Source organism: Haliotis rufescens, unplaced genomic scaffold (assembly GCF_023055435.1).
Source record: "Haliotis rufescens isolate VD_foot unplaced genomic scaffold, xgHalRufe1.0.p SCAF_1, whole genome shotgun sequence".
NCBI lineage: Eukaryota > Metazoa > Mollusca > Gastropoda > Lepetellida > Haliotidae > Haliotis > Haliotis rufescens.
Genome location: NW_025963779.1, coordinates 1,893,735 through 1,918,291, shown reverse-complemented (window position 1 = coordinate 1,918,291; position 24,557 = coordinate 1,893,735). Strand labels below are relative to the sequence as shown.

The 24,557-nt window shown below is 40.6% G+C and overlaps 1 protein-coding gene across 1 annotated transcript; it reads right to left on the bottom strand.

The window, feature by feature from the left end:
* Positions 1–4,513: 4,513 nt before the first annotated feature.
* Positions 4,514–23,267, bottom strand: LOC124146986 (sporozoite surface protein 2-like). Its single transcript, XM_046517574.2, has 4 exons — positions 23,047–23,267; positions 16,474–16,843; positions 14,815–14,919; positions 4,514–5,507 (listed from the first exon to the last, which is right to left on the bottom strand). The coding sequence occupies exons 1-4, from the start codon at positions 23,057–23,059 to the stop codon at positions 5,342–5,344; spliced, it is 654 nt and encodes a 217-aa protein (XP_046373530.2). The 5' UTR covers positions 23,060–23,267; the 3' UTR covers positions 4,514–5,341.
* Positions 23,268–24,557: the final 1,290 nt, after the last annotated feature.

The window sequence follows — 24,557 nt, the reverse complement described above, 5'->3', positions numbered from 1 at the left end:
GTGTTGTAGTAGATGATGTATGTCTGGTGGTAGATGGTCGTGTGTTGTAGTAGATGATGTATGTCTGGTGGCAGGTGGTGGTGTTTTGTAGTAGATGATGTATGTCTGAAGGTAGGTGGTCATGTATTGCATTAGATGGTGTATGTCTGAAGGTAGGTGGTCGTGTGTTGTAGTAGATGATGTATGTCTTTTGACAGGTTATCGTGTGTTGTAGTAGATGATGTATTTCTGAAGGTAGGTGGTCACGTATTGTAGTAGATGATGTATGTCTGAAGGTAGGTGGTCGTGTGTTGTAGTAGATGATGTATGTCTGAAGGTAGGTGGTCATCTATTGCAGTAGATGATGTATGTCTGAAGGTAGGTGGTCGTGTGTTGTAGTAGATGATGTATGTCTGAAGGTAGGTGGTCGTGTGTTGTAGTAGATGATGTATGTCTGAAGGTAGGTGGTCGTGTGTTGTAGTAGATGATGTATGTCTGGTGGAAGATGGTCGTGTGTTGCAGCAGATGATGTATGTCTGGTGGCAGGTTGTCGTGTGTTGTAGTAGATGATGTATGTCTGATGGCAGATGGTCGTGTGTTGTAGTAGATGATGTATGTCTGAAGGTAGGTGGTCGTGTGTTGTAGTAGATGATGTATGTCTGAAGGTAGGTGGCCGTGTGTTGCAGTAGATGATGTATGTCTGGTGGCAGTTGGTCGTGTGTTGTAGTAGATGATGTATGTCTGAAGGTAGGTGGTCATGTATTGCAGTAGATGGTGTATGTCTGAAGGTAGATGGTCGTGTGTTGTAGTAGATGATGTATGTCTGAAGGTAGGTGGTCATCTATTGCAGTAGATGATGTATGTCTGAAGGTAGGTGGTCGTGTGTTGTAGTAGATGATGTATGTCTGATGGCAGGTGGTCGTGTGTTGTAGTAGATGATGTATGTCTGATGGTAGGTGGTCGTGTGTTGTAGTAGATGATGTATGTCTGAAGGTAGGTGGTCGTGTGTTGTAGTAGATGATGTATGTCTGAAGGAAGGTGGTCGTGTGTTGCAGTAGATGATGTATGTCTGGTGGTAGGTGGTCGTGTGTTGTAGTAGATGATGTATGTCTGAAGGTAGGTGGTCATGTATTGCAGTAGATGGTGTATGTCTGAAGGTAGGTGGTCGTGTGTTGTAGTAGATGATGTATGTCTGATGGTAGGTTGTCATGTGTTGCAGTAGATGATGTATGTCTGGTGGTAGGTTGTCGTTTGTTGCATTAGATGATGTATGTCAGATGGAAGATGGTTGTGTATTGCAGTAGATGATGTATGTCTGATGGTAGGTTGTCGTGTGTTGTAGTAGATGATAAATGTCTGATTGTAGGTGGTCGTGTGTTGCAGTAGATGATGTATGTCTGGTGGTAGGTTGTCGTGTGTTGCAGTAAATGATGTATGTCTGATGGAAGGTTGTCGTGTGTTGTAGTAGATGATGTATGTCAGATGGAAGATGGTTGTGTATTGCTGTAGATGATGTATGTCTGATGGTAGGTTGTCGTGTGTTGTAGTAGATGATGTATGTCTGATTGTAGGTGGTCGTGTATTGCAGTAGATGATGTATGTCAGATGGAAGATGGTTGTGTATTGCTGTAGATGATGTATGTCTGATGGTAGGTTGTCGTGTGTTGCAGTAGATGATGTATGTGTGATGGTAGGTTGTCGTGTGTTGCAGTAGATGATGTATGTCTGATGGTAGGTTGTCGTGTATTGCAGTAGATGATGTATGTGTGATGGTAGGTTGTCGTGTATTGCAATAGATGATGTATGTCTGATGGTAGGATGTCGTGTGTTGCAGTAGATGTTGCATGTCTGATGGTAGGTTGTCGTGTGTTGCAGTAGATGTTGTATGTCTGATAGTAGGTTGTCGTGTATTGCAGTAGATGATGTATGTCTGATGGTAGGTTGTCGTGTATTGCAGTAGATGATGTATGTCTGGTGGTAGGTTGTCGTGTGTTGCAGTAGATGATGTATGTCAGATGACAGGTTGTCGTGTGATGCAGTAGATGATGTATGTCAGATGGAAGATGGTTGTGTGTTGCAGTAGATGATGTATGTCTGATGGTAGGTTGTCGTGTGTTGCAGTAGATGATGTATGTCTGATGACAGGTTGTCGTGTGATGCAGTAGATGATGTATGTCTGATGACAGGTTGTCGTGTGATGCAGTAGATGATGTATGTCTGATGGAAGATGGTTGTGTGATGCAGTAGATGATGTATGTCTGATGACAGGTTGTCGTGTGTTGCAGTAGATGATGTATGTCTGGTGGTAGGTTGTCTTGTATTGCAGTAGATGATGTATGTCTGATGGAAGATGGTTGTGTGATGCAGTAGATGATGTATGTCTGATGACAGGTTGTCGTGTGTTGTAGTAGATGATGTATGTCTGATGGTAGGTTGTCTTGTATTGCAGTAGATGATGTATGTCTGATGGAAGATGGTTGTGTGATGCAGTAGATGATGTATGTCTGATGACAGGTTGTCGTGTGTTGCAGTAGATGATGTATGTCTGGTGGTAGGTTGTCTTGTATTGCAGTAGATGATGTATGTCTGATGGAAGATGGTTGTGTGATGCAGTAGATGATGTATGTCTGATGACAGGTTGTCGTGTGTTGCAGTAGATGATGTATGTCTGGTGGTAGGTTGTCTTGTATTGCAGTAGATGATGTATGTCTGGTGGTAGGTTGTCGTGTGATGCAGTAGATGATATATGTCAGATGCAAGATGGTTGTGTGTTGCAGTAGATGATGTATGTCTGGTGGTAGGTTGTCGTGTGTTGTAGTAAATGATGAATGTCTGATAGTAGGTTGTCGCGTGCTGCAGTAGATGATGTATGTCTGGTGGTAGGTTGTCGTGTATTGTAGTAGACGATAAATGTCTGATAGTAGGTTGTCGTGTGTTGCAGTAGATGATGTATGTCAGATGGAAGATGGTTGTGTATTGCAGTAGATGATGTATGTCTGGTGGTAGGTTGTCGTGTATTGTAGTAGACGATAAATGTCTGATTGTAGGTGGTCGTGTGTTGCAGTAGATGATGTATGTCAGATGGAAGATGGTTGTGTATTGCAGTAGATGATGTATGTCTGTTGGTAGGTTGTCGTGTGTTGCAGTAGATGATGTATGTTTGATTGTAGGTTGTCGTGTGTTGCAGTAGATGATGTATTGCAGTAGATGATGTATGTCTGGTGGTAGGTTGTCGTGTGTTGTAGTAGACGATGAATGTCTGATAGTAGGTTGTCGTGTGTTGCAGTAGATGATGTATGTCAGATGGAAGATGATTGTGTGTTGCAGAAGGGGGTACATGTCCACTGGTAGATGGTAGATGACCTTCACTGTGGTCAGCACTGTCACGGACATATCGTAATGCATGCACAAGGCAGGTCGGTTATCTAATCCTACCAATCATTGCTGGAAGAACACTTAATCTTTCATTAAAAAACATACATTGGTTGACAGAGCTCATTCATATTCCGTCGGGTAGCCTGGTGGTTAAAGCGTTCGCTCGTCACGCCGAAGACCCGGGTTCGGTTCCCGTCATGGGTACAATGTGTGAAGCCTATTTCTGGTGTTCCCCGCCGTGATATTGCTAGAATATTGCTAAAAGCGGCATAAAAATCAAACTCACTCATTCGTATTCCATGACACATTCTCTATATTGGAAAACATACATTCCTGGGGAATGCCTAAGCATAACTTCTCTTGTTAAAATAATGTTGTTTTACACACACAAAATAAAACATTATTCAAATCATTTATGTTCACGTTTCATTATTCTACAAAGCAAGATGAACATGTTACAGACACTCAAACTGTCATGGCACATTTGTTTATATAAAGTATACAAGAAATAGTTCCGACATAAGTAGAACGTGGTATTTGTGTTTTTAATTGTTAGGTCGCCTGTCTTAAAAATTGTCAGTTATGTTTCTTTAATTCAGCGAGAACCATAAGCAACATGAAATAGAGGGAAGACAAGGCGTGCTCACCATAACGAAAGTTATTTTGTTGAATACAATGCATGGAAACGTCACAACTGTGTATTTAGGGGCATTGTTCAAACAGTTGGCAGGGTTCTACAGTGTCCGCACTGGCGCTGAGTTAAAGAGTGCGTGAGTATAGTTATAGTACGCAAGACAGCTTGATGAAACCGGAAGTGGTGCAGATTCTAGACGTTTTCCACTTTGGGGAAACCGACAGCACGGGTATGGTGATATCGGGGATTGAAACCAAAGATCATTGATACAAACTCCGCACAGGGAATATCAGCACTTTCGGCAAAGGGTGATAAAGCACAACCCTAACTGTTCGTAGTGTGAAGAATCATTTTAAAATACATGTTATATATGCATAAATATCGTCAAGATAATAACCTGTCTCCCGGTTTCAACGACACAGCCTCCATTGGGCGCAAAAAGCAAAAGAGCGGTGAAATAATATGCACGTACCACAGACAACGAGTGATGTTTGCGGTGTTCGCGAAAAGGGTAGGCATGTCTTGCCCTACCGGTAGAACCCGCCACTCAAACAATTTTGAAAAAAATTATGTGTGTTGCCTTACACCGCACGGCAGTACTCCTGCCAAGTAACATACAAATATCAATCTGCACGTGAACGTTCTGTGTTATAACGGCGCACATGGTTGACACACAACAATCCCTGTTGCCGCTTGTATTCCTGCAATACATAATCGATGATTTGTACATGCCGATAAACATTATAACGAAGATCTTACAAACACATATTTACATGTGACCATAATAACACCTTTATATGTTAACAACAATGGAGATAGCGTTAAGACCGGCTTAACAGGAAGTATGTACAACGTGACGTTTCACACATCGTATCACGTCCAGAAATGTTCGGTTAACATCACCGACTTTATTCTAATATGCGAATATGTTCTTGGATGTGGCGTTCACCACGTCAAAAGTTTTCCACAATAAATAATCTTTCCATTGCACGACAATTATAACATCTCCCGAAACTGGTTGTGACGTAGGAATGCCATCCATGGAGAATGACCATATGTCCATATGTCTGTGTGTTCATGTGTCCATGCGTCCGGATTTAGCATGCGGCCCTCAGAGTACGACGACTCCGAGGTGGGGTATAGCACTTTTTGATGTACTCATTTTGTACAAATGTTCCAGGTTCATCACAATCATGCAAAAAGAACCTGAATCGGCAAAGGGGGCGTTCCAGGAAGTCACACACAGCGTAACATTTGTTTATGATTTGTCTAGTTCACGCACAGCGTAACATTTCATAACGACTCGTCAAGGTCACGCAGGTGAAGTACGATATTTGTGGATGGACGTTGTCTTCAAGGCCTGGCTCTCCCTATGTTCAAACACTCGCAGTGGGAGGGTATCTTGATGGGGACGAAGCTGACGGGGGCGCTGGTGAGGGGCTTCGTGTTGTTGTAGACGAGGATCCAGTGGGCGCGGAGCATCTGCACACACTCCCCCTGCTGACACGCCGTGCCAAGCCTACAATGCAGAAAGGTGAAGGTCACGCCAAAGTAGTAATGAAATAGGTTTGAGTGTTCCATCTCGTATAGATTCCCGCTTAAAATGCTGCCTGATTCATTCTTTTCAAAACTACTCAGGCATAGATACACACTTCAAACCCAGGATGAGTGAGTGAGTTTATATTTTTAGCAACATTCCCGATATATCACACCGGGAGACTCCAGAATGGGATTCATTGTACCCATGTGGGTACTCGATCCCGGCCCTTTGTGGTTACGAAAAGTAATCACATGCCCTATTACCCAAGTTAAACCACGAAATATGACTTCCATCTTGAAGGTATAATTATGCTGCCAAACCGTATATCTAGGGCATTGTTGGTAACACAGAAGTATATTTGAGGGCGTTGACACGGTTGGCAGCGGTACAGAAGAAAACCTGTTTCATAACGCTTTGCCTGCTGTTTAATATTCACGGGATGTGTCTATGTCTGCTAGTTCATATTCACGGGATGTGTCTATGTCTGCTGGTTCATATTTCCGGGATGTGTCTATGTCTGCTGGTTCATATTCACGGGATGTGTCTATGTCTGCTGGTTCATATTTACGGGATGTGTCTAAGTCTGCTGGTTCATATTCACGGGATGTGTCTATGTCTGCTAGTTCATATTCCAGGGATGTGTCTATGTCTGCTAGTTCATATTCACGCGATGTGTCCATGGCTGCTAGTTCATATTCCCGGGATGTGTCTATGTCTGCTGGTTCATAATCACGGGATGTGTCTTTGTCTGCTGGTTCATATTTACGGGATGTGTCTATGTCTGCTAGTTTATATTCCCGAGATGTGTCTATGTCTGCTAGTTCATATTCACGCGATGTGTCCATGTATGCTAGTTCAAATTCCCGGGATGTGTCTATGTCTGCTAGTTCATATTTACCGGATGTGTCTATGTCTGCTAGTTCATATTCACGCGATGTGTCCATGTATACTAGTTCATATTCACAGGATGTGTCTATGTCTGCTAGTTCATATTCACGGGATGTGTCTATGTCTGCTGGTTCATATTCACGGGATGTGTCTATGTCTGCTGGTTCATATTCACGGGATGTGTCTATGTCTGTTGGTTCATATTTACGGGATGTGTCTATGTCTGCTAGTTCATATTCTCGGGATGTGTCTATGTCTGCTGGTTCATATTCCCAGGATGTGTCTATGTCTGCTAGTTCATATTTACGGGATGTGTCTATGTCTGCTGGTTCATATTCCCAGGATGTGTCTTTGTCTGCTGGTTCATATTTACGGGATGTGTCTATGTCTTCTAGTTCATATTCACGGGATGTGTCTATGTCTGCTAGTTCATATTTCAGGGATGTGTTTATGTCTGCTAGTTCATATTCACGGGATGTGTCTATGTCTGCTGGTTCATATTCAAGGGATGTGTCTATGTCTGCTGGTTCATATTTACGGGATGTGTCTATGTCTGCTAGTTCATATTCAAGGGATGTGTCTATGTCTGCTAGTTCATATTCACGGGATGTGTCTTTGTCTGCTGGTTCATATTCACGGGATGTGTCTATGTCTGCTAGTTCATATTCACGGGATGTGTCTTTGTCTGCTAGTTCATATTCACGGGATGTGTCTATGTCTGCTAGTTCATATTCACGGGATGTGTCTATGTCTGCTAGTTCATATTGACGGGATGTGTCTATGTCTGCTGGTTCATATTCCCGGGATGTGTCTATGTCTGCTAGTTCATATTCACGGGATGTGTCTTTGTCTGCTGGTTCATATTCGCGCGATGTGTCTATGTCTGCTAGTTCATCTTCGCGCGATGTGTCTATGTCTGCTTGTTCATATTCACGGGATGTGTCTATGTCTGCTAGTTCATATTCGCGCGATATGTCTATGTATGCTAGTTCATATTCGCGCGATGTGTCTATGTCTGCTAGTTCATATTCACGGGATGTGTCTATGTATGCTAGTTCATATTTAAAGGATGTGTCTATGTCTGCTGGTTCATATTTATGGGATGTGTCTTTGTCTGCTGGTTCATATTCACGGGATGTGTCTATGTCTGCTGGTTCATATTCAAGTGATGTGTCTATGTCTGCTAGTTCATATTCATGGGATGTGTCTATGTCTGCTAGTTCATATTCATGGGATGTGTCTATGTCTGCTGGTTCATATTCATGGGATGTGTCTATGTCTGCTAGTTCATATTCACGGGATGTGTCTATGTCTGCTAGTTCATATTCCCAGGATGTGTCTTTGTCTGCTGGTTCATATTTACGGGATGTGTCTATGTCTGCTAGTTCATATTCACGGGATGTGTCTATGTCTGCTGGTTCATATTTAAAGGATGTGTCTATGTCTGCTGGTTCATATTTATGGGATGTGTCTTTGTCTGCTGGTTCATATTCACGGGATGTGTCTATGTATGCTAGTTCATATTCACGGGATGTGTCTATGTCTGCTGGTTCATATTCACGGGATGTGTCTATGTCTGCTAGTTCATATTCACGGGATGTGTCTATGTCTGCTAGTTCATATTCACGGGATGTGTCTATGTCTGCTAGTTCATATTCGCGCGATGTGTCTATGTCTGCTAGTTCATATTTACGGGATGTGTCTATGTCTGCTGGTTCATATTCCCGGGATGTGTCTATGTCTGCTAGTTCATATTCACGGGATGTGTCTTTGTCTGCTGGTTCATATACACGGGATGTGTCTATGTCTGCTAGTTCATATTCAAGGGATGTGTCTATGTCTGCTAGTTCATATTCGCGCGATGTGTCTATGTCTGCTAGTTCATATTCACGGGATGTGTCTCTGTCTGCTAGTTAATATTTAAAGGATGTGTCTATGTCTGCTGGTTCATATTTACGGGATGTATCTATGTCTGCTAGTTCATATTCCCGGGATGTGTCTATGTCTGCTATTTCATATTCACGGGATGTGTCTATGTCTGCTAGTTCATATTCGCGCGATGTGTCTATGTATGCTAGTTCATATTCGCGCGATGTGTCTATGTCTGCTGGTTCATATTCACGGGATGTGTCTATGTATGCTTGTTCATATTCACCGGATGTGTATATGTCTGCTGGTTCATATTTATGGGATGTGTCTTTGTCTGCTGGTTCATATTCACGGGATGTGTCTATGTCTGCTGGTTCATATTTACGGGATGTGTCTATGTCTGCTAGTTCATATTCATGGGATGTGTCTATGTCTGCTAGTTCATATTCATGGGATGTGTCTATGTCTGCTAGTTCATATTCATGGGATGTGTCTATGTCTGCTGGTTCATATTCATGGGATGTGTCTATGTCTGCTAGTTCATATTCACGGGATGTGTCTATGTCTGCTGGTTCATATTCACGGGATGTGTCTTTGTCTGCTAGTTCATATTGACGGGATGTGTCTTTGTCTGCTGGTTCATATTCACGGGATGTGTCTATGTCTGCTAGTTCATATTCACGGGATGTGTCTTTGTCTGCTAGTTCATATTCACGGGATGTGTCTATGTCTGCTAGTTCATATTCACGGGATGTGTCTATGTCTGCTAGTTCATATTTACGGGATGTGTCTATGTCTGCTGGTTCATATTCCCGGGATGTGTCTATGTCTGCTAGTTCATATTCACGGGATGTGTCTTTGTCTGCTGGTTCATATTCACGGGATGTGTCTATGTCTGCTAGTTCATATTCGCGCGATGTGTCTATGTCTGCTTGTTCATATTCACGGGATGTGTCTATGTCTGCTAGTTCATATTCGCGCGATGTGTCTATGTATGCTAGTTCATATTCGCGCGATGTGTCTATGTCTGCTAGTTCATATTCACGGGATGTGTCTATGTATGCTATTTCATATTTAAAGGATGTGTCTATGTCTGCTGGTTCATATTTATGGGATGTGTCTTTGTCTGCTGGTTCATATTCACGGGATGTGTCTATGTCTGCTGGTTCATATTCAAGTGATGTGTCTATGTCTGCTAGTTCATATTCATGGGATGTGTCTATGTCTGCTAGTTCATATTCATGGGATGTGTCTATGTCTGCTAGTTCATATTCATGGGATGTGTCTATGTCTGCTGGTTCATATTCATGGGATGTGTCTATGTCTGCTGGTTCATATTCACGGGATGTGTCTATGTCTGCTGGTTCATATTCCCAGGATGTGTCTTTGTCTGCTGGTTCATATTTACGGGATGTGTCTATGTCTGCTAGTTCATATTCACGGGATGTGTCTATGTCTGCTGGTTCATATTTAAAGGATGTGTCTATGTCTGCTGGTTCATATTTATGGGATGTGTCTTTGTCTGCTGGTTCATATTCACGGGATGTGTCTATGTATGCTAGTTCATATTCACGGGATGTGTCTATGTCTGCTGGTCCATATTCACGGGATGTGTCTATGTCTGCTAGTTCATATTCACGGGATGTGTCTATGTCTGCTAGTTCATATTCGCGCGATGTGTCTATGTCTGCTAGTTCATATTCACGCGATGTGTCTATGTATGCTAGTTCATATTTAAAGGATGTGTCTATGTCTGCTGGTTCATATTTACGGGATGTGTCTATGTCTGCTGGTTCATATTCCCGGGATGTGTCTATGTCTGCTAGTTCATATTCACGGGATGTGTCTATGTCTGCTAGTTCATATTCACGGGATGTGTCTATGTCTGCTAGTTCATATTCGCGCGATGTGTCTATGTCTGCTAGTTCATATTTACGGGATGTGTCTATGTCTGCTGGTTCATATTCATGGGATGTGTCTATGTCTGCTAGTTCATATTCATGGGATGTGTCTTTGTCTGCTGGTTCATATACACGGGATGTGTCTATGTCTGCTAGTTCATATTCACGGGATGTGTCTATGTCTGCTAGTTCATATTCGCGCGATGTGTCTATGTCTGCTAGTTCATATTCACGGGATGTGTCTATGTATGCTAGTTAATATTTAAAGGATGTGTCTATGTCTGCTGGTTCATATTTACGGGATGTATCTATGTCTGCTAGTTCATATTCCCGGGATGTGTCTATGTCTGCTAGTTCATATTCACGGGATGTGTCTATGTCTGCTAGTTCATATTCACGGGATGTGTCTATGTATGCTAGTTCATATTCGCGCGATGTGTCTATGTCTGCTAGTTCATATTCACGGGATGTGTCTATGTATGCTTGTTCATATTCACGGGATGTGTATATGTCTGCTGGTTCATATTTATGGGATGTGTCTTTGTCTGCTGGTTCATATTCACGGGATGTGTCTATGTCTGCTGGTTCATATTTACGGGATGTGTCTATGTCTGCTAGTTCATATTCATGGGATGTGTCTATGTCTGCTAGTTCATATTCATGGGATGTGTCTATGTCTGCTAGTTCATATTCATGGGATGTGTCTATGTCTGCTGGTTCATATTCATGGGATGTGTCTATGTCTGCTAGTTCATATTCACGGGATGTGTCTATGTCTGCTGGTTCATATTCCTGGGATGTGTCTATGTCTGTTGTTTCATATTCACGGGATGTGTCTTTGTCTGCTAGTTCATCTTTACGGGATGTGTCTATGTCTTCCAGTTCATATTCACGGGTTGTGTCTATGTGTGCTGTTTCATATTCAAGGGTTGTGTCTATGTCTGCTAGTTGATATTCAGGGTTTGTCTCTATGTCTGCTAGTTCATATTCCATTCATATCATCGGTACAATGACTGTTTATCCATTGTACAACGTTTAATCATGTCAAGCTGTTAACTGTGTCTGTGACAGGTCTAAACTTGTTCATGCATTTATTTATGAACCCCAAAAGTAAACGTATGTACATGTCTACAACGCAGTATTATTATTCCTTCAAGTGTTTAATTATGGAACATGAGCTGTCGCCACTGGCCACACAGACAATTAGCTTCCAGTATAACAGATGAGACATGGATGAACACACACGGGGTCCACGTCGACCGGCAGTGCACTTGTAAACTTTGCACTGGATTATCAAATTCACAACAATTTGAGGATGTTTTGCCAATTCCTGAACTAATTTTGCACTACAAATTGCCTTAAGTACGAGATGTATCTTGATTCATATATGTTATAGATATTGTGTATATCAAACGTTATTATTCCGTTAGAGGACCATGGGTGCCAAGGGATGGTGGTATGATTTCGTGTAAGTGGTTTGTAAGTGTAATAGATGAAATCGCTACTCTTTCCGGTATGGTGATTGCTAATGGAGAGATAACATGTCTTGAAATGTACCGTAATTCCTTTATTGTCTGAAGGCATGGCTTTGACAGAAGAGCGCACACACATGGAATAAGGGCTGGGCTACTTATAAGAGGCGGAGGTCTCTGGTGTGTGCCGGGTCTAAAGGTAGATGTAAGCTAGCCAGTCAAGTGCGGTAACATATCAAAATTACAATGAACACTGTGAAAGAAGGTTTGATTCTGGGGATGTTGTGCTCCTACACCATGCTTCCTTGAGGTAGGTCAACATAAGAAATAGGATCAAATGGATCCAGGTGCGGTTGTTTTCGTTAATGGCTAATCCTCTTATCAAATGTCGACTGGTTGACTCTCTGAGTGTAAAGTGTAAAGTGCCAATCAGACAAGTTGGAGAGCTTTGAGCCGAAAGGGGCAAAATGCACTTTGACCCTTTTTGCACATAGTTGCATAAATAACAAATATGTGTTCTTGTCTACATGTAGAAAAAATATTGTATGTTTTCATTGAAAGGTTTCTGTAATATAGCTACTTAATATTCTGCAAAAGGGCCAAAGTCAAGTTCCAAAGGGGCCAAAGTTACTTTGCTATATTTAGGCCCTTTTAGCTCTCATTTCCGTGTGTGGTTGAGACTGGTTGTTCAAGAGATTTTGAAAGTTAGAACTTAGTTTGTTTCAACTATTTCAACAAAGTTGGCATTTGTTTAAATCATTTAAAATACCTTTAATAGTATGCATTTGTACTTTCAGGAGTAGTTTCTCAATCTCACATGTTAAATCCCTTGCAAATGCTTGACACTGGCCCTTTCCGCCCTTACACAAACTATAAATGTAAGTTTATTTCCTTTTTTGAATGTTTTTATAACAACATTTATATGTCGGCTGTCGGAATGTGTTAAGTTTAGGAATTTATCGGTAAATAAACACTGTTCATTAGCATGCATATCGTTATGGTTTTCATCACTTTTCTCAAAATTGACTCCAACTAACATTGTCGAATGTCTCGAAGCTCTTCGGTTAGGTCATCATATAAACATGTACGTGACCCTCGAACTGCTTCATGTAGAGATATGGGAGAAGACAGCCACTGCACCAGTGTGTCAGTGTGACACTCAATGTTTATCTACTGGTTGCCAGAGACTCTAAGCCATCTTAGAAATAACCCGGTACTTATTGTTTAAATCTTTCGTGTTTCTTTGAAATGTCTTTGTCCCTTGCATTTCCCTATTTTGATTTGTACTATATGTCCCCGTGGTTTCTAGGCTGAACAATTGACTTGCATTTGGATGTGTTTGTGACGAGTGCACCTGGTGGGAAAGAATACACTCACCTTTTCGCCAATACCCGGTATCATCACTATTTGATAGTGATTTAGAAACACATGCCGTGATATAGTCGGAATCCTACAATCAACTCTGCTTTTTCTAATGATTTATGAAATATTTTTATCGGTTTTATTGAAAATGTTTTGCAGTACACAAAAATAAATTCAATGTCTTTATTTATGTCTTTTCGTTCCAAAGTACTCTCAAGTTTATGCTCTTCAAAAAAAGAAACCCAATACGGATATTTTGTACCAGAAACGCAAAATTAGCGGACCAAGAGGTTCAAAATGAAGAGGTTTAATGTATTTATAGTGTCAGTGACAAATTTCCCGGATCAAAATGATCACAACAAGGACATGCAAACCATTAGTCGGGTACGATTCGGAAAGAAGAACCCAGTGCATAAACAAAAAGACCATGGAGCTGCACGTGCTGAACGTGCAGCGGCACTATGGACGGTATTCAAGTGCAAGGTTTTTGATAACCTGGCATCTGCGTCAATCGAACACTGACAGTTCAACAAGATGCCAAGATTAACAAACGTGCAAAGAAACAACGTCATAGGCCGCTTGCAGGCAGGGGAATCCCGAGCAGCTGTAGATAGGGTTTTCTATGTAGCGCCCAGTACCATCACAAGACTATGGGATCGGTTTCAACAGCATGGGTTAACACGTGATCGGCCAAGGTCGGGACGACCAAGAGTAACCACCCCCGCCCAAGATTGCTACATCCGACTACGCCACCTACGTGAAAGGACGGCCACAGCCACCTGAACCGCATCCCAAATACCGGACTGCGCAGAATCTCCGACCAGACCTTACGAAACCGTTTAAGAACAGCAGGTCTACGAGCAAGACGTCCTGTTCGGCGCGTCATATTGAGTCGACAACATCGTCAACAACGACTGCATTGGCGTCGTCAACACAGGGTATGGCCTCAACTGCGATGGAGAGATGACTGGTTCAGCGACGAATCAAGATTTCTCCTCTGTCGAGGGGATGGAAGAGCACGGGTCTACAGACGTCGGGGAGAACGTTACGCCGGTAACTGCGTACAGGAAGGGGACAGGTTTGGTGGGGGTAACGTTATGATGTGGGCGGATATCTTTCATCATGGCAGGATAGGTTTGGTCCATATCCAGGGCAATCTTACGGCTCAACGATACATCAACGAAATTCTCCTACCAGACGTCCTCCCAATTTCAGCCAACGGCAACGATGTATTCCAGCAATACAACGCCCGACCGCTCACAGCACGGATCACAAGAGCCTGTCTGCACATGAACAACGTTGATGTTCTCCCCTGGCCCTCCAGATCCCCGGATTTGAACCCGACAGATGGGATGAATTGGATAGACGGCTACGCCGACGTCAACCACAACCCCAGACATTGTAGCAGTTGGCTTTTGCGTTGCAGGCCGAGTGGGCTACCATTCCCCAGGATGTGATACGCATACACGTCTCTCCCATCGGCAGGAGATGTCAGGCCGCTCGCGATTCCAACGGGGGACATACGCGTTATTGATGGTAGCTGACCTTCACCTTGGACTTTTCCTATGTACCGATAACTGAGATGACTCTCCACAACATTTTGGCTCAATACCTTGTACTGTTCTACGTATTAAATGTATTTTCCTACCTCACACAAATCTGGCTTTGCGTTTCTTTTTTTCAAGAGTATATATTTAGAACAAGTTATTATCTTGCAGGCCACTAAACGCCCCACAGGTGACAAAATAATAATAAAGAAAATGTTCACACCAAATAGACTATAACGTGACTCACCGGCATCTTCCAACGGGGATAAACTGGTACTCTTGCTTCAGATGTACCACCGTGTACTTCCGCCCCCCGAACTCCGTGTTGTTGGGGGCCCAGTGGCCAAACTCACTGAAAACACCATCAGTATTTACCATCAGTATTTACCATCAGTATTTACCATCAGTATTTACCATCAGTATTTACCATCAGTACACCTGGGAGACTAAAATGTGGGTTTTCTCCCGAACTCTTATAAATATATTCACATTGATTGCATTTCTTTATCTGTATCATCATCAAGTGACGCTGATATTCTAAGGGACGCAACTCTGAACAATGAGATATCGGAATAGCATTGACAGCACACCCTTGACGGCAGTATTAGCACGTCAAGCCCCTCGGGGTAGAAATACGCCATCTCTTACACAATAATGAATGTACTTATAAATATCAAATATCAACATACAAAATTGACAGCGTTCAGGCATTTAACGTCTGAGATCAGTCCTTACTGTCTCCTTCATGTAGTAACGATGACGCTCGAGGGTCAGTTGGAAAATATAGGGTACAGATGAATCAAGTCGAGCCATGCGTATTATGTAGGATAAAGTATTTGATAGGCATTTAGAAGTTGGGAGAACGTGATTACATTTTTATGGAGAGCAACTTCTTTTTATTCTTTGTACGACATTATTCACCCGATAAAGGAGCAAGAAGTAGCTCTGGAACGTCGTACAAAGAATAAATAGAAGTTGCTATCCATAAAAAAGTGTCATATATTTATGGAAGATATATCTTGTGGAAATCAATGGGCGATATGTGGGGTACAGATTAATCAAATGGAGATCAATACGAAATGTGTAGTAAGATTTTTAATTCATCAATGAACCCACCAGCACTATTAAATGTTTCATATAAATATTTGTAGAAAATGGTTCAAATATCTTACGCCAAATAGCCTCAATGTTTATTAAACGCACATGACACGAAGATAGTAAACATGCATCAAACAGAAGCCGTGATGTGAGATTAATCACAATTCAGTCACCAAATGCAGACACATTAACGAACATGGTATGTAAAGGCAGAGATATCAGAATCTATGTTATTTTACCAACTTCACGAATACACACAACCTTATACATAACTAAGCATTCATATTCACAGCAGAGAAACCCCTTTTAGCAAATTAAAATGATTATTATAATCTACATTATATTCTATGGTAGGCGATCAGTCATGTCGATGTTATAAAGCGTGCCTAAACCATCAACATATACTGAGTGTACATACATGACGTCATCAACATATACTGAATGTACTCACATGACATCATCAACATACACTGAGAGTTCCCACATGACGTCATCACCATAATTAAGTGTACACACATGACGTCATCAACATGTACTGAGTAAACCAGCATGACGTCATCAATAGGTACTGAGTGTTAATCACATGACGTCATCAACATAAACCGAGTGTACACACATGACGTCATCAACATACACTGAATTTACTCACATGACGTCATCAAAATACACTGAGAGTTCCCACATGACGTCATCAACATATACTGACTGTACCCACATGACGTCATCAACATATACTTAGTGTACACACATGAAGTCATCGATATATACGGAATATGCATACACACATTGTACACACTGACATACTTACGTTTCACAGCAACCGTACTGATCTGAAGTTGGGTTTCCGGTGTTTACTGGTTTTTCTGGCACGACAGTGTTACTTGGATTTCCTGATTTTCCTGGGTTACCGGTATTATTTTGAGATCCTGGGTTATCTGGATTGACAGGGTTTTTTGTCTTGTCCGGATTTACAGGATTTGCTGGGGTAGAATCATAGAAGGCTGCTGGGGGCTCCCGGCTGAACAGCCCCGAGTAATATTCAGATATCCACTTTTCTAAGGGCGTTGTTCTTCTTATGCATCGTCTGCATTCAGCACTACACGTCCACCATTGGTAATGATTTCCTTGGATTTCCACTGGTATATTAAGAAGGATCAATGTCCAGCTGATAAGGTTAGCTGAAAAGCGCAACAATTCATTTCACAAAAAAAATAAAATAATGAGGAATACGAATCTGACGAACTGTGAATGCAAACATAAACAAATGTCATTTTCAGATCACACGATGTCCATATCCATGGTTTGGGTATTTCAGTTGACATTGTGGCTAACGGTAAGGTAGGGCATGCTTACGAACACCTGGTGTCATCACTGATTTTAAGTGTTTCATTCCTATAATTGTCATCACTAATTTGGCTTTCACGCCCAATGGAATAAGTTTCGGTGAGAAATGGAGACTGGTTACTCCCTGCTGTTGACGTTGTATATTAAACAAAGAGAAGCGGAAATTGTTGTCAGAACCAAGGCTTATGGTAGTGTTCTTCTAAGCTTGAGCCATCGTGACTCATGAATGCAGTTGGTTTTATTTAATTTTCATTGTTATACAGATATATTTTTATATGAAGCCTAATAAATCATCTGCAAGTGTATGAAATACAACGTATTAATTTCTTTAAAAAATGGAATGACGTCATAGCTGGTTTTGATAGACCTATACCCAACCTCACCCGCACCCGCACCCGCACCCGCACCCGCTCCCGCACCCGCACCCGCACCCGCACCCGCAACCGCACCCGCAACCGCACCCGCACCCGCACCCGCACACGCGCCCGCACCCGCGCCCGCACCCGCACCCGCACCCGCACCCGCACCCGCACCCGCACCCGCACACAAACCAGACAAACTAGAATATGTACAAAGTGTTTTGAAAAAAACAGAAAATGTACATACTTTCTAGACAAACCAGAATATGTACATAGTGTCTAGACAAACCCGAATATGTACATAGTGTCCAGACAAACCCGAATATGTACATAGTGTCTAGACAAACCCGAATATGTACATAGTGTCTAGACAAGCCAGAATATTTACATAGTGTCTAGACAAACCCGAATATTTACATAGTGTCTAGACAAACCAGAATATGTACATAGTGTCCAGACAAGCCAGAATATGTACATAGTGTCTAGACAAACCAGAATATGTACATAGTGTCTAGACAAACCAGAATATGTACATAGTGTCTAGACAAACTAGAATATGTACATAGTGTCTAGACAAACCAGAATATGTACATAGTGTCTAGACAAACCCGAATATGTACATAGTGTCTAGACAAACCCGAATATTTACATAGTGTCTAGACAAGCCAGAATATGTACATAGTGTCTAGACAAGCCAGAATATGTACATAGTGTCTAGACAAACCAGAATATGTACATAGCGTCTAGACAAACCAGAATATGTACATATCGTCTAGACAAACTAGAATATGTACATAGCGTCTAGACAAACCAGAATATGTACATATCGTCTAGACAAACTAGAATATGTACATAGCGTCTAGACAAACCAGAATATGTACATAGCGTCTAGACAAACTAGAATATGTACATAGCGTCTTGACAAGCCAGAATATGTATACCTTCACAGTACATAGTGTCAAGACAAACTAGAATATGTACATAGCGTCTTCACAGTACATCTACCTTCACAGTGCATCTTCCTTTATACTACATGTCTACCTTCATAGTACATGTCTACCTTCACAGTACATCTACCTTCACAGTGCATCTTCCTTTATACTACATGTCTACCTTCATAGTACATGTCTACCTTCACAGTACATCTACCTTCACAGTGCATCTTCCTTTATAGTACATGTCTACCTTCACAGTACATCTACCTTCACAGTGCATCTTCCTTTATACTACATGTCTACCTTCATAGTACATGTCTACCTTCACAGTACATCTACCTTCACAGTGCATCTTCCTTTATACTACATGTCTACCTTCATAGTACATGTCTACCTTCACAGTACATCTACCTTCACAGTGCATCTTCCTTTATAGTACATGTCTACCTTCACAGTACATCTACCTTCACAGTGCATCTTCCTTTATACTACATGTCTACCTTCATAGTACATGTCTACCTTCACAGTACATCTACCTTCACAGTGCATCTTCCTTTCTAGTACATGTCTACCTTCATAGTACATGTCTACCTTCACAGTACATCTACCTTCACAGTGCATCTTCCTTTATAGTACATGTGTACCTTCACAGTACATCTACCTTCACAGTACATCTACCTTCACAGTACATCTACCTTCACAGTGCATCTACCTTCACAGTACATCTTCCTTTATAGTACATGTCTACCTTCACAGTACATCTACCTTCACAGTACATCTACCTTCACAGTACATCTACCTTCACAGTACACGTCTACATTCATAGTAACATGGCTACATTCAAAGTGGCATGTCTACATTCATAGTCACATGTCTACATTCATAGTAGACGTCTACATTCATAGTAACATGTCTACATTCATAGTAACATCTCTCCCTTCATAGTAACATGTCTACATTCATAGTAACATGTCTACATTCATAGTAACATGTCTACATCCATAGTGACATGTCTACATTCATAGTAACATGTCTACATTCATAGTGACATGTCTACATTCATAGTAACATGTCTACATCCATAGTAACATGTCTACATTCATAGTAATATGTCTACATTCATAGTAACATGTCTACATCCATAGTGACATGTCTATATTCATAGTAACATGTCTACATTCATAGTAACATGTGTACATTCAAAGTACATGTGTACATTCAAAGTAACATGGCTACATTCATAGTAAACGTCTACATTCATAGTATCATGTCTACATTCATAGTAACGTGTCTACATTCATAGTAACATGTCTACATTCATAGTAACATGTCTGCATTCATAGTAACATGTCTGCATTCAAAGTACATGGCTACATTCATAGTAGACGTCGACATTCATAGTACATGTCTACATTCATAGTAACATGTCTACATTCATAGTAACATGTCTACATTCATAGTACACGTCTACATTCATAGTACATGTCTACATTCATAGTAGACGTCTACATTCATAGTACATGTCTACATTCATAGTAACGTGTCTACATTCATAGTAACATGTTTACATTTATAGTAACATTTCTGCATTCATAGTAACATGTCTACATTCATAGTAGACGTCGACATTCATAGTACATGTCTACATTCATAGTACCCGTCTACTTTCAGAGTAGACGTCTACCTCCATAGTACACGTCTACATTCATAGTACATGTCTACATTCATAGTACATGTCTACATTCATAGTACATGTCTACATTCATAGTACATGTCTACATTCATAGTACATGTCTACATTCATAGTACATGTCTACATTCATAGTACCCGTCTACTTTCAGAGTAGACGTCTACCTCCATAGTACACGTCTACCGCCATAGTAAACGTCTACATTCATAGTACACGTCTACATTCATAGTAGACGTCTACATTCATAGTACATGTCTACATTCATAGTACATGTCTACATTCATAGTACATGTCTACATTCATAGTAGACGTCTACATTCATAGTACATGTCTACATTCATAGTACATGTCTACATTCATAGTAGACGTCTACATTCATAGTAAACGTCTACATTCATAGTAACATGTCTACATTCATAGTACATGTCTACATTCATAGTAGACGTCTACATTCATAGTACATGTCTACATTCATAGTACATGTCTACATTCATAGTAGACGTCTACATTCATAGTAAACGTCTACATTCATAGTACATGTCTACATTCATAGTACATGTCTACATTCATAGTACATGTCTACATTCATAGTACATGTCTACATTCATAGTACATGTCTACATTCATAGTACATGTCTACATTCATAGTACATGTCTACATTCATAGTAGACGTCTACATTCATAGTACATGTCTACATTCATAGTACATGTCTACATTCATAGTAGACGTCTACATTCATAGTAAACGTCTACATTCATAGTAACATGTCTACATTCATAGTAGACGTCTACATTCATAGTAAACGTCTACATTCATAGTAAAATGTCTACATTCATAGTACACGTCTACAATCATTTTAAACGTCTACATTCATAGTAGACGTCTACATTCATAGTAACATGTCTAAATTCATAGTACATGTCTACATTCATAGTAACATGTCTACATTCATAGTAACATGTCTACATTCATAGTAGACTTCTACATTCATAGTAACATGTCTACATTCATAGTAACATGTCTACATTCATAGTAACATGTCTACATTCATAGTAGACTTCTACATTCATAGTAAACGTCTACATTCATAGTAACATGTCTACATTCTTAGTACATGGCTACATTCACAGTAACATGGCTACATTCATAGTAACATGTCTACATTCATAGTACACATCTACATTCATAGTAAACGTCTACATTCATAGTAGACGTCTACATTCATAGTAACATGGCTACATTCATAGTAAAATGTCTACATTCATAGTACACGTCTACATTCATAGTAACATGTCTACATTCATAGTAAAATGTCTACATTCATAGTAACATGTCTACATTCATAGTAACATGTCTACATTCATAGTACACGTCTACATTCATAGTTACATGTCTACATTCATAGTAAAATGTCTACATTCATAGTAACATGTCTACATTCATAGTAACATGTCTGCATTCATAGTAGACGTCTACATTCATAGTTAAATGTCTACATTCATAGTAAACGTCTACATTCATAGTTACATGTCTACATTCATAGTAAAATGTCTACATTCATAGTAACATGTCTACATTCATAGTAACATGTCTACATTCATAGTAGACGTCTACATTCATAGTACATGTCTACATTCATAGTAACATGTCTAAATTCATAGTAAACGTCTACATTCGTAGTACATGTCTACATTCATAGTAACATGTCTACATTCATAGTAACATGTCTACATTCATAGTAACATGTCTACATTCATAGTAACATGTCTACATTCATAGTAATATGTCTACATTCATAGTAACATGTCTACATTCATAGTACACGTCTACTTTCATAGTAACATGTCTACATTCATAATACACGTCTACATTCATAGTAACATGACTACATTCATAATACACATCTACATTCATAGTAACATGGCTACATTCATAATACACGTCTACATTCATAGTAACATGGCTACATTCATAATACACGTCTACATTCATAGTAACATGTCTACATTCATAGTACACGTCTACATTCATAGTAATCGTCTACATTCAAAGTACTCGTCTACCTTCACAGTACACGTCTACATTCATAGTAATCGTCTACATTCAAAGTACTCGTCTACCTTCACAGTACATGCCTACCTTCATAGTAATCGTCTACATTCATAGTACTCGTCTACCTTCAAAGTACTCGTCTACCTTCACAGTACATTCCTACCTTCATAGTACTCGTCTACCTTCACAGTACATTCCTACCTTCATAGTTCTCGTCTACCTTCACAGTACATGTGTACCTTCATAGTGTATGTCTATCTTCATATTGTATGTAGCCCAGGTCTATTTGAGAAGGCCACATTATTGTTGCGCACTTCAGACAAGCATGTGTCCAGCACGTCAATATGTCAGATGGATACACCAGTAAATCATTTTGAAATGCCAAACTCTAATACCTTCAGATGAATATGTTTTCGTTTTAATACATAATTTTACATTATCTACAAATCTTCAAATGTCTCAGGTGACATTTTCTTTCTGTTAGGACACAATAAACTAATTGTATCAACATATATTCCCTATAGTTTCAAAATGACAAGAATACAATATAACGAGAACATACCAACAGATTGCAAAGTTAACTGATTAATGGGTTACCTTTACAGTTCATGATGACAGGCCAAACGGAGCCGCCATGTCTTACAAAATCACCTTCACATGGGAGCACAAAACATTTAAGTGGTATTAAGAATTATCACCTATGTTAATGATATAAAACTGGTGCTCTTAATATCACTCACTTGGTGAAGAAAGGATAGTCACTAACATACTGTAGCACTGAGGGATGTTAAATAAAACTAACTTTTAAATGAATATTATTTAAAGAAAGTTTTGCAACTGCCAAACACAACTATCAATGTTGAATGACATCATTTAACGAAGCACACCTGGGGTAGTGCTTTTAATGTTTCACTGCTCTGAATGGGGTAATGCAGGCAATACCCGAGCACATGGCATCATAACCCGCTTCCTCTGTGTTTCAGCAAATGTGTACTTACCTCTCAGATTCATGGTCCTACTCCTGTCCCTGCTTTGATACAGATGGTCGATACTACTGTTTTAAATGCCTCTACACACCAGCGTGCTTCCCGGAACCATCTTGGAAACCAATCGTTCGTAACTGGGAGACTGGGAGACAGATATAATGAGCAATTACGTAAGTGAGTAAACCAGTCGTAACTCCCACCTTCCGCATGCCACCTAACCTTGTGAGGCAGCAGCACCAATTCGCCAGCTTTATGACAACCACTGAACGTGTAAAAACTAGGGTGTTCTATGATTAGTTAACAGATACCTTTCAATCATTGGAGGCTATGCTGTCATGCTTGCCTGTCATAGCCGCTGCGCCTGAGCATATAGTTGCGGGAGACAGGGTGCCTCTCTGGGAGCCATCCTTTTAGTTCATTACCATCGCCTGAGGGGTGAGAGGAGACGAGAGTGTCATACACGCCCCGGGACAACTGGCTTCACCTCCACACCACACTATGCCATGTAGGAAACGTAAAAATCAACAAACGTGGACAGTTTTTCTCTCAAACGATGACATAGACCAAGCAGGGTAATCCCCGTTTCCGACGCCCTTCGCAGTGCAACTGTCAGTGTGTGGTTCATTCTGTAGCAGAGATTGTGACAACTTTGTAGTTCTAAACACAATCCTAACTTATGTTTCCAATGTGCACGAATTTCACATGGACCAGTATTCAGGAATGCAAGCTATGCTACTTTTCTCCTGTGTTTGTTTACTCATGTGACCTTGTACTCCAACTGTATGACAACAATAATGTGTCTGCGTCGGTGTGTGTGTTCATAACAGGCTGCTTACACAATTGAAGTAATTATCAAACTCAGTTATGTTTGAATAGTGTTTCCAAGCTACAACACCGCACACAATGTTACATATATACAGGGTGGTCCCTTACACAATGTTCAATATACAGTGTAGCTCCTCACACAATGTTACGTATATACAGTGTAGCTCCTCACACAATGTTACATATATACAGTGTGGCCCCTCACACAATGTTACATATATACAGTGTGGCCCCTCACACAATGTTACATATATACAGTGTGGCCCCTCACACAATGTTACATATATACAGTGTGGCCCCTCACACAATGTTACATATATACAGTGTGGCCCCTCACACAATGTTACATATATACAGTGTAGCTCCTCACACAATGTTACATATATACAGTGTAGCCCCTCACACAATGTTACATATATACAGTGTAGCTCCTCACACAATGTTACATATATACAGTGTGGCCCCTCACACAATGTTACATATATACAGTGTAGCTCCTCACACAATGTTACATATATACGGTGTGGCCCCTCACACAATGTTACATATATACAGTGTGGCCCCTCACACAATGTTACATATATACAGTGTGGCCCCTCACACAATGTTACATATATACAGTGCTTGCCCCTCACACAATGTTACATATATACAATGTGGTCCAACATACAATGTTACACTTATACAATGTAGTCCCT